Raw genomic sequence first — 12,595 nt, 5'->3', positions numbered from 1 at the left:
CTGTGGAAAATGATTGAATTTGCACAACGGATAAAAGAGAAAATCTCACTTGCTATAAAATGAACGTTTATTTCATGTATTTGGTTAATCAATTTATCCAGTCTTGCGAGGGAAGTATGGTTAAGATGGCAGACATCCTCAAACGTTTGTCTATACTCAAGTTCATTACATTGCAGTGATGTAGTCTACAAATACAGGTAATAGGCTACTATAATACTGTAATAATATAGGCCTAAAATTTTACATTTTAATTTCACTCCATGTAAATTCAAATAAACTTTATAAATATGACTGGAGAGGTTTTTTTCAGAATCATAATACTCATAGTAGTAGCCCATTGCTATTGCCTTTTTAGACACATAGATATTGCTTAGAGTTTTAGGTGGAGGTTACATATAATTGAGTATCAGTGCAAGTAAAATAAGCTTCTGTAGGCCTTCGGAAGTATAATTTCGGACATAATCGACAAAATGATCTGTTGATTTAACGACCCTTCACAGAAAAGAAGAGCGCCATTACAATCAGCGAGTCATTAAAACGCGCGCCCCACTGCCCGCTTACTGGCGCGAGAGCTTCACATAAATACCTTCATCAGTTGAAGGTTTACATGCAGAGGGTTGTATTTGCGAATAAAAGCTATAAAACCCAGGCGTGACCATCAACAAGGGCCACACCGACCATTCGGCCTAATGGCCTATTGTACAAGTTTTGCTTTGCATTAATAGTTACAGCTACTATCGCTGTTGGAGCGCAGTAGCCTATAAAATATCAGGGCAATCAGTGCCATAAATAATAGAGGGTTATAAACACTAAAAGACAAACCAATGTTCTTCATGTCTGGTTTGTCAAGCAAAAAGATGTAAGTTATTAAAATGAGTGGACAAAGTTCTTATCCCCCACAACGCTAAGGATATTCTTCTTCTGGAAAAATGTAGATTTTGGTCGTTTTAGCCTCTTTATTTTTTGCAATTATAAGGGCAATAGAATAGTGTAATTGTGTGGTAAAAGCGACAGTGGTTTTGGGGGGGAAACACGTTTAATCAAGGGGTTCTTAAAATCTTTGAAATAACAATAACATGGTCGAAACTATAGAATTGAAATATAATTGAAAAGTTAAATAAATGATTTGCACCAAACAATCGATCATTATATAATTAATATCTGCATTTCATGTAGTCTATAAATCACACAGTCTACAGTATAAATCACAGAAGTCCAAAATGTTATTTGAAAAGAATCAAGACCAGCTCAGAAAAAAACACATAGGCCTAAATAATTAGGATATTATGAAAGAAAGAAAGAAAGAAAGAAAAAAAAGAAAGAAAGAAAGAAAGAAAGAAAGAAAGAAAGAAAGAAAGAAAGAAAGAAAGAAAGAAAGAAAAAGTCTGATTTCGTGAATGGACCCGCGGCCTTTGTATGTCAGTACACTACCGATTTCTATTACACGTGGTCAAAACGTGTAAAATAAATGTCTAGTAGGCCTATAGAAATGTCAAATTCATTGATTCAGTTATTTCCTTGTGTAGACTAGGCTAAATCTCTCACAGAGAAACACACGGCATGCACTTTCAAATGTTCTAGCTGGCAACTCGGTCAATCTTACCTTCAGCCCTCTGATGTTTACGGTCTTTATCAATACGTAAACGCGGGGGCAGTTGATTTTACCTCTGATCTTCACAAACACGGTATTGATGGACGGCGTTCTGATAAGTGTGTTTATTTCGTCTTGAAAAGTTTTTTAGGAGAATACTCTTGTTTGTACAGCGATGTGATTGATAAGTTAGCTTTTAGGAGCGTTTGTTTGATGTGAGTTTCTCTCAAGGAGTGGAGACCTCACCTGCACTGACTCATTCTTGATACGACAAAGAGTTCCAAAAAGAATTATCTACAAAAACTTCGTTTACTTAGGAAAGGCATAGGCTACATCTCATTTAATAGGTTATTCACTAAATACAATTAACTTAGGATCGAGGTTGATTATTAATCCAGTTGGTATGAAAAAATGTGTACATTTTATATAAGCATTTTAAAATAGGTAATATCGTCATTTTGCAAGTAAAAGGATTCCAGGGTATTCAACTGCATAAAAATGTTTTAAAACGGCACAAAGTCAGCATTTAAAACGCAAAATTTACTTCTGACATATTTCGGCTAGGCTACTAATGTTTGTAGTGTGACTTCATGAGTGTTGCGACACACCGAAAACTACATAACTATTTGCAGAATGAACACTTTACTAGGAGGCCTGTCCAGATCCACAATCCTGAAGGAATATTCATTACAAATAGTAGAAATTGTCGATTGCAAACAATGTGCGATTGCAGCAAAAAAAAAAAAAAAAAAAAAAACGTAGTATTCAGAAAGCTTGTAGCCTACAAATGTAAAGGCAAATTGTGTGAAAGTTTGTTGACATTGAAACGTTTTAATTGAATTAATCTTGAAGAAAAATGTTAAGTTGGTCAGGTCCCACTTTTAGCACCGCCGAGTGATAGATTCTTACACCCAAATCTAAAATAAACGTATTGTTAGGCTATTTTTATTATTGTCATAATTTATTAATGTGATTGTGTGACTGCGCTTAAGTCAAATATCTATATAAGTTACAGGAAAATTAAACGTACAAATAACAATGTAACTGAAAAAAAAAAAAACACGTGGCCCTTAATATCGATAAAAATTTTTGTACAATATACATATCGCTAAAAACTATGTAATCAGTCCAAACCTTTTACAGAAATATACAAGCTACGTTTTACAATGAAATCTATAAGAAATCATGAAAGGTATTTAGCAACTGTGAGGGGTACGTCTTCAGTTTTAAATCCAACAGGGTGACAGAATATTTGTGATTTTAGTGTTTCAATCAGTCTCCGTTTAAAATCTAGTGTATATAAATAATTCCATCTTCTTAATGGTGTTTTGGCGCTCATCCTCTCAATAAAAGATTTGATACCTTTTGACATTTGGCAATCCTTGTGTTGTTTGCAGCCTTGTCACTTCTCCCTCCAGAAAGGAGACAAGGGTTTCAGAGCGCAACCACTGTTCGCATGGTCTTTTTGATCTGAGTATACAGATTATCTGCATCCACCTGTCATTTTGTTATTGTGTTATTGTCTGTTTCGGGGTCACCATGTCCTGCCATAAAGCAGAGCGGAGCAGGGCAAGGCAGCTCCATACTCGGAACCGGAAGAGTTCAGGTGTGACAGGCCGGGTACCTGGGTTTGGAGAGATGGAGGACTTGCAGCATGTTGACCCAGATCTGGGGACTGACCGGCGCTGCCTACCTGCTGACTTTGATGCTGGCCCATTGAAGAACTGTTATTGGACATAATCATGACGTTTCCTCCCTGGTGATGGTGGTTTTGTACACCAGTGTTGGGTGTATGGCTGCTGCCTTGGCATGGCTTTCCGTCTTTCACCAACACTGGCACGGCCACCCGCCGTGGAGACTGTTGCTGCTGCTGACAGGAGCCATTGTCTTGTTGCATTTGCTGCTGGGACACTTTGTCCTTGGCCTGCCTTTTCATTTTATATCGGTGGTTTTGAAACCAAATTTTAACTTGAGTCGGAGTCAAGTGAATCATGCTGGCCAGATGTTCCCTTTCCGGCGCGGAGAGGTACTTCTGCTGCTTGAACCGTCGTTCAAGCTCGTACACCTGCGCCTGTGAGAAGAGTACTCGTCTCTTCCTGCGAGGTGTGCTCGTCAGCGGACCCATGCCTTTACCAACATCCGCCAAAGAACTCAGAGTGCTCATGCTGCCCATATTCATACCAGACGAGGAACCCATGAAACGAGAGACTGCAAAAAAGAACCGTCTAATTTAACTTTGCAATTTAACAGCATACAGTATAATAATGAAATACTAATAAAGACCACACAAAATACAAACGCTCCTTTGCTCAATCAAAAAGAGAGAATATTGCGATTGTGCACTATTACGCAATCGTCTCTGGTTAGACTTTTCCCTGCTTTGGACAAACACTGGATTTGCGGTTAAGAGTCGGTTAATTGACACTGTTTGTTTGGGTTTAGATAAAGCACCTGGCACGTTTAACGTCTGGTTGGCTTAACACATTTCCGCTTAATACTGTCAAAAGCCCAATGTTTGCTTGGGGCTAAAAGACTGGGTTTTACAGTTTAAAAAAAAAAACTAAAAAGCTACAGACTGCAGACTATTCAAAATGGTACAATTTATGACTGACATGTTTAATATATATATATATATATTTTTATATTTTATAATTACAAACAGTTCTTTCGAATACAGCTCAGTGTTACGTACTTGTAGAGAAGCGTGGGTCAGGATTCGTTCCGTACCAGCTGGTGGCCGTCGTGCTGCCTCTCATGCCGTCTTGATAGGCCGGCAGGTCGCTCATGTTGCCCAAATTCCCGTTACAGTAGCCCCCCATGGCTGTATGTGACAGCTGGGAAACTCCAGCTGCAGTCATGTGGTAGGCAGCGGGTACTGTTCCATTGTGGCCCATGTGGTGCTGCTGCATCGCCGCTTGCGTGACTTGGGGTTGTCTGTACGAGGCAAGTGGAGCCCCCAAGTTGTTCCCCTCCATACTCACTTTTTTGTAGCTCTCTTCAAGAGGACTTAAGATATCGGATACAGAAAAAGGAGTCGTATGCTTAGGGCTCATCGACATTGTTCTGTGTTGGAAAGGGAGAAATTAGAAGGCAAGGCAATCTCTCCTTCTTTTTTTGGCCAGCTCCTCTGTTCCTGTTGTTTCACCGTCGCTGCAGCAGGATGGAAACGTATGAGTGTGCACTGGAGTCCGCCTTAATTGGTTTGAGTGGGAGCTCGAAGCTGACTTTCGTTTGTTTTAGCTTGGTGCCAGGTTTAAGGCTTCCATCAGAGGCGGGGCATCAGCAGCCAGGGCAACAATACAAAGCAGCGCTATCATCTGTGCACCCACGCACAATTTCTATTACGCGGTCTTCAGCTACCCATGCCATCCCCCAACCCCGAAAACATTTTCGCGTGTAACAACACCTGTGCGTGAATTTAATTCGTCCATAGTTCATTTTGAGCGCGAGGCTGTTTATTTCGCGGTGGTAAGGCTTGCAAGAACGGCAAAGAACACAGCAAAGGATGAAATATTGACAGTTGGAGTGATGTTTATAAGGGCCCCTTGATGTGAGTGCATATGCGGACTTCAGACTTTGAGAACCACTCAGTTTCTGAAAAAAAAAACTTGAGTTCAACTACTGACTTTTAATGGCCACAAGAGGCTTCTGGTGATTGCAGGCGTGTTTGTATTATGCGCCATCGTACTCAAACACGCAAAGGGCCCTTGCGACGACTCAGGAACACTGACTGACAAATAAATAAATACATATGCGCGTGTTAAGAGGCCAAGTAAATGATTAAGCCCGTTTCCGTCTGATATTATTGGACATAGGCAGCGTGTCGTCCAAATTCCCATCCACTCGGCTCAGACACGCGGTAGGCTACTGAGGAAAATGAACTCGGGAGGAGGAGAGGCTCTCAGGTAAAGTTAACGACGCTGAAATAACCTGAGTAAATCCTGAAGTAACTCCGTGTAAGTTCAATAATGCAAAGCTTACCAGTGCGTCCCGACGCCCTATAGGTCTCCCTCAGTATAGCTGGACAGAAAAGCATTTTTACAGAATTTTTTATGATTGGACTGAAGATTTTACAAAATCGACCAGATTAATTTTACAAAACAGACTATTTTCATTTCATATTCTTTATAATAATAATATAATAATAATTATTATTATTACCTATTATTATTATTATTATTATTATTACCTATTTTAACAAATATAAAAGTAGAATTATAGAAGGTATTAATATAGAAAGTAGTAAGAATTTGTAGCTATTTTCAAAACAATGCGTGGTCTTATGCTAATCTTTTACTCTAACTTCTAACTATAAGCCTACAACTAATAGGATACAATTACATGTTTTTGTTTTCGTCATCCTAATATCGCAAAATATGTGGTTATAACTAATTTACTTTTACAATTTATCGCATCAAATTTAAAACTGCCAAATAGAGAAGCAAACAAACCTTTGGGACACCAATTTCATGTCTTTTGGTTAAAACAAAACTAGTTGACAAATCACAAGTGAGTGGTTAAGATTCTCATAATGTAGACTTAAATAATTGGTGTGAACTTTCGTTTTTATCAAGACCTGCGTTCATCGCAAGTCTTCGCCGCTAAGCGCTGGAACCTTCTAAACAAAATCGGCTAGTAAAAAAAAAAGATTTAGATGAAAACAATTGATTTTATGGTTGTCGCCAATCAGGGATTACAGAGACTGTTTGATTTAAGTCTATTTTTAAAATATTTTTTTTTATATAGAGTTATGGCTAAATAAACTGTTTTTTTTTCTCTTCGTAAAGATTCCGTGCTATCCATTTTCCGAATGTCTAGCTATAGCAGCCCAAAACAGCTCAACATAAGAAATGCAAAAAATCAGTCGCAGTCTGATTATGAAATAATTGCGAATATAAACGCCACTTTGTTAAAACAGTAAATACAAATTCTGTCGCATTTTGAAATTGTGCTTTTATGTTTTTTTTATTCTTTTTTTTTTTTTTACCTGAATTCAAATGCCTTTCGAGAATAGCATTTTTTCCACTGTGTATTTCTTTGTATCTGTCTTGTGGAACACTTCAAGTGTTTCAAATCTGAAATAACAGGCTACCCTGAAGAGTATTAGGAACACAAACATAGGTCATCCCATACATATTCCTATATCTAATATCTCTAATAAAACGGTCAAATTACGTTTACGCCACAATGATACAAAAGGAGACCAAATGATAAATATGATACAGAATAACAAACCATAGACTATTGAGTTCAAAAAATCTTTAACACGAGGGAATACAGCGTCTTCTGGTGGTCACAGCCTGAATATTTTCAAATGACGAGACAAAACGCTCTATCAATGAAGCCCATCCAGTGTGCCAAGTCGGGTGGTTTTAATTTTATTTAATGCCAACAACAAATTCGCAACTTTTTACAGTTTTATGAGAAACACTTTATTTCTTTTTAACCGTTCACATCTTTGGGCAGTGTTCAAATTTCGTGAAAACGATCGTAATAGTCAGCTTGTAAGTAAATACGTTAACCTCCTTAAACTAGCAGAAACTGCATTTCTCTAGTTTGAAGTTAGCACAGGTGGTCGTAGTTTGTGCAGCAGTGATGAAGATCGCGCGTGCAATTATAACAATTAATGTCAAAACTATGCGGCGTCCAACGTTGCTTTCAAGGTGTTCGGCCTACTTGATCCAGTTTACAAAAGGCTCTCTTAATTATCTTAATCAGGCTCGCACCTCTCTACTGGAGTACGGCTATCATGGTTAATTAACGGCAATTAGTAGTACGATTTGTGTTGTTTTTAACATAGCCTTATTTTTCTATTGACAAATCGGAGTTTTATTCTGCGCTACCCGGGTTATTATAGCCTACGTTTTCAATATATAGGCTAGCCTTTGAAAATATGTAATTTAGTTATAAAGAGTTTTATATTAGGCTACTATTTTGTATTATATTATATTAGGCCTATATTATATTATATTATATTATATTATATTATATTATATTATATTATATTATATTATATTATATTATATATTTTTCCTAATGTGTTTTATTTAACGTTTGTTCACGGTGGGACTGGAGTGATATTGACGCTCATCAGGTGCAGTAAATATTGACAGCAGATTATAGGTTAGGCAAACTTTAGACTCCACGATGCTATTGTGACATCTACTGGAGAGTGACAGCCATGCAGTTTGTACAGAGAGCGCTCATGGGAGAGAGCTAGGGGCATGCATGTCAATATTCCTTCTGAGCCAATACAGGGGTGCGTTTCCCGAAAGCATTGTTAGACGTGCATGGTCAGCATAGTTCAACGAGTCTGTTTCTTGAAACCATAGTTCCCATCAACATTCGCAAGCAGCGTCGCAAAGTAGACATTAATAAATCCTTATCTTGAGCTAAAAAAAAGCAAGCTGATATTCAGTAAAATATATATCCTTTTATTTCGCATACTACATACAAATGTAATTTACGTCTCGAGATTTAAAACCATTTTTGAAAGAGTGCGCATGTGCGTACGTGCTTTAGTAGAACGAGCCTATTACGAGCTCAGCATAGTGTAGCCTATGCCTAACTCATTTTTTCTCTATTCAAAGTTGAGAAATGAGTTAGGCCTATACTATGCTGAGCTCGTAATCACTTCAGAAGTGGGAATTATCTAATTTCCGATTGCACGTGAAGGCAGCATTAGTCATCAGATGCCATGTTCATAATTTATAGCTAAAGAAATCTAGCATTAATTAGGACGACGGATTCATTAAAAGAAGTTAGGCTATTACTCATCCACCATTAGCGAACGAGGGTTAACGACAAATTTGCCACAATAAAGTTTTGGGAAACAGTCGTGAATCCGAAATCGACAATCACTATTCCCTACTTTAGTCCACTAATAGGCTACAGTTGAAGGAGTGAATGAAAACGAGTGAGTGAATTCAGACAGGCGCTAGTGTGTAGGCTACACTGTCTGTAGGCTACACTCGTTATTGCGGTGCAGTAAAGTCCACTTTGGTTTCGGACACCACTACAAATGGCTGTCCCCCCAAATAGTGCACTATTTAAGGGTCGATATCGGATTCACCCTAGTTGATTTCTTCAACTGCATCGTAGCTACTACGGTAGTTACGGCGTTTCCCGTACAACGATGTAGGCTAACTCGCTGCTTAACAAGTATAGGCCTACAATGCCTCGTTGAAGAAATCATCTAGTCAAGACTGTTTCCCGAAACAGTATTGTCGAAAATTTGTCGTTAAACCATGTTGGCTAATGGTGGTGGAGTAATAACTTATTTTAATAATCAGCTTGAGATCGAACTAATGCTAGACTTATGCTTGCCTTCACGTGCTATCGGAAATTTGAATTCCCACTTCTGAAGTCGTGATTACCAGCTCATCACATTCAAATGGGAGGGCGTTCATGTGCACATTTCACCTATAGGAAACTCGTATTTACGATAATTCCAAGAGCACGAAAAGGCAGCTTTATTTTCTCAGTTATTTAGCTTTATTTTCAGATTCAATCATAGGCTCTTGAGCAATACGAGCACGCTACGCACATGTGCACTCTTCAAAAACGGTGCTTTAAATCTCTAGACAAAATTAAAGATTTTACTGAATGTCAGCTTGCTCATTTTGCTCACTATAAAAATGTATTAAGTCCACGTGTCATGCAAACAATAAACTATGCTTCTAACCAAAGGTCAAGAGCTGTAGTTCCAACCACACAACTTTGCGATGCTGTTTGCTGTAGTTCATTGGTAGGCTACTATGTTTTTTCTCGGGAAACACTCGTTTAACTATGCTGATGACGACGGAACCTGCAACTTGGCTAATGATGCTTTTGGGAAACGCAACCCAGATCAATCCCTCCATAGCTGTAAACCTCAACCTCAAGGTGGCAGAGTGGCACCGCTTAGCCAGCCAACTAAAACGGTGAATATCACTCTTTTACCCCCTTGTTTCACTTTATTGTTAACTAGTGATGTCTGACAGTCCAACTGGAGGCATAAAAACGCATGTGTAATGACATATGTTGCATTTGTATTTATCGTTTATTTTAGCCAACACAATCTCTCTGCGATTCTCCGAGTTCTTAAAAACATTGCGATAACAACTGTTAATCGCGTTTTAAAAAATATCAACAAAACATAAAACAAAAACTTTCGTTTCAGCCATCTGGTGTGCTCAAATAATCCGTTTTTGTTACAGACATTTCAGTGTTGCTTATTTTAATTTTTATTTTAGTGCATTAAGTGAAAGGTATCCCAGCAAACATTATGACGTTTAATGACCGTTGAAAAGACGTCCCTCCGACACGTCCCGTCATGGTTGAAAAATAGTTCCAAAATGAAAGTTGAACGGACGTCTTCGACGTCATCTGGCCGTGAATACCACGTCTTTTCTGCGCGCCCCTGGACGTCTAAATGCGTCGTCTTCTGGATGTTTAAATGTGTCGTCTTCTGGATGTTTAAATGTGTTGCTGCATAATTTAAGTGTGTATATAAAATAATCACACACCCATTGTGTAACATCGTAAAATGCAATCAATTATGTCTTGGTTTTCACATTTTGACAGGTTCTAAAAAGGTTCAAAATCGGTCCAGTCAGACCTGAACGTCCATGAAACGTTTTAATCACGTGTACATCACAAACAAGAACACATTTGTGGACATAAGCAAAAAGAAGCATGTTCTGATTTAGCAAAACATTTTATTTTTTTGAACAGCCACAGATTCTTCTTTCATTAATGTTTAACATCCATTAACCAAACTAAAATAACAATTACAAAATACTGAATTATCATTATATAAAGGGATAGTTCACCCAAAAATTTAAATTAATTTACTCACCCTCACGTTTCAAACCTATACATTCCACATTTCTATGTTCTGCTGAACACAAAGATGTTTTAAAATTCTTTTGTAACCAAGCAGGTCTCGCCTCCCATTAACTACCATTGTAGGGAAAAATGATTATGGTAGTTAATGGGAGGTGAGAACTACTTGGTTACAAACATTCTTCAAGGGTCTTTTCTGACCCCAATGGACGTTTGCTCAAATAAAAAGTTCCCTTTGTGCAAATGGCATGAGACTTTGTACGGTTGTCAACACTCTCTAAATCTACAAATAAAAACAATTAATTGGATTGATATCTGTTTTTATGTTCGTGTGACAAAAAAAAGTCACACTCAGGCTGCTTAGAACAAATTTCATCCTCAAAAACAACAGAACATGCATACAGAAATGAAGTGGCACACTTCCAACAATGCATAAAACATCCACAATGCAAAATGATCATGCTCAAACACACACATACAGGAATATTTGTTCAATTTGTTATTGCTGTTCAGTTCATAGCATTTTGATGTTCATGTTGTGTATTGTTTACTCAATATGTAATAACTTAATTTCTGTAAATTTTTGTTCTGTTACAGTTAGTAACTGAAGTGTACATTCAATTTGTAGAATTATAAGAAAATCAGATGTTTGAAATAAAATGATAAATTCTAAAGACTCTGGTTTGATTCTAATCATAATGTAACATTGAAAAAAAATTCAGTACAAAAAAAATACTAAACTTTGACTAAATTAATTAATTTTAATTGTTATAATTGTGATTTCATAACATTTAGATATGAATCCAACTGTAAGATACTTGTGAAAAATGTCTTTCAGTCAGTCACATAGTAAGCAAATAGTGGAGCTTTGCAGCCATTTACTGGTAAAAGTCTTTTTTTTATTATTATTATTATAAAACTGTATTTTCCAAAGGATGGGCAAAAATCTTACACTAAACAATGTCAAATTATCCATGTTATCCCCACGAATGAAAGTTAGAATTTTGGGTCTTTTATAAAGTGAATTTTACATAAACTGATTTTGTGTTTTAATTTATTTATATAAATTTAACAATTATTATAAATTCTCCAAAAACTGCACAGATGTTGAGTAAAAACATTAATAAACATAGTTTATAAAATTACATTTTGTTGCCTGGGGTCTGTGGAGTCCCTCTTAATTCCCAAATTAAGAGGGTTAAACAAGGGTTAGACATCTTTTTGTTCAGCAGAACATAGAAAGGTATACAGGTTTGAAACACGAGGGTGAGTAAATGACAACAATTTTCATTTTTGGGGGAATATCCCTTAAACACATTAAAGTAGTTATTTTGTTTGTAATTTTTTGTAACCATCACCAACAGCTCTTCCTGGAGAGTGATTCAGGTGTTCTGCTATTGCTGCATCAATCTCAATCAGAGTCCACCTCTTCACAGCATCTGAGGGAAGAGAATATATTTATTTTTAAAATAATAGGAAAAATTTGAGGTAAATGACATGCACTTATTTTCAAAATGTATTGCAAAAATGATCTCACAGCTCAATAAAAAATAAATAAAAACATGCAACAAGATGAATGAATCATGAGTTAAACATAAGAAAAATGTAATCAACATGCATTACATTTTATTTTACTCTATAAAAGATGTTCTGCTCTAAATGGGTGTTAGTGGGGGATGGAAGCATTACTTTCTGAAAGAAACTCTCAAAAGGCTACATTAATAGGTTACAGTAATAACTTGTGCTGTATAATTAAACGTGTTTAAGTTGAAAGTAACGTTTAGCCTACTAGCTAATTAGCCAAAACTCAAGTAATTCTCTGTTGACAACGTGGGCCTCATTTCTTTCGGTTCCTTCATGTTAAACAAGTAAAACTCAAGTAAATTTATCAAATACTACAAAATGTACTTACCCAACAGTAGATTTTTAATAATATATCAAACTCTCTCCGCAAGTCCTCTTCTCCTCGTGGTTGTAATGTAGACAGGAACTGGAGAACGGAACGCTATCTCGCGAGATAATCTATAATATCGCGGGATTTTGAAATATCGCTAGATTTATTAATATCTTTTGTTACTACATCTTGGCAGCACAGTTCAAGTCAGACTTAATGGTTATAGGATATATTACTGTTTTACATATGCATAGGCTACATTCCATAAAAATAATAACAACGAA

At 36.9% G+C, this 12,595-nt stretch overlaps 2 protein-coding genes across 2 annotated transcripts in view; both read right to left on the bottom strand.

Annotated features, from left to right (window-relative positions):
• Positions 1 to 12,595, bottom strand: part of slc25a21 (solute carrier family 25 member 21) — a 178,134-nt gene that overhangs the window by 16,651 nt on the left and 148,888 nt on the right. The window lies entirely within an intron of this gene.
• On the bottom strand, positions 3,126 to 4,728 carry nkx2.1 (NK2 homeobox 1; the record flags this gene model as incomplete). The annotated part of the gene is made up of 2 exons (XM_079832483.1): positions 4,284 to 4,728; positions 3,126 to 3,799 (listed from the first exon to the last, which is right to left on the bottom strand). Exons 1-2 carry the CDS (start codon positions 4,648 to 4,650, stop codon positions 3,126 to 3,128), a joined length of 1,041 nt encoding a protein of 346 aa, XP_079688609.1. The 5' UTR covers positions 4,651 to 4,728.

Source organism: Gobio gobio (genome assembly GCF_949357685.1).
Source record: "Gobio gobio genome assembly, chromosome: 13".
Lineage (NCBI taxonomy): Eukaryota > Metazoa > Chordata > Actinopteri > Cypriniformes > Gobionidae > Gobio > Gobio gobio.
The sequence above is the reverse complement of the archived record's forward strand: the minus strand, read 5'-3'. Positions and strand labels throughout refer to the sequence as shown.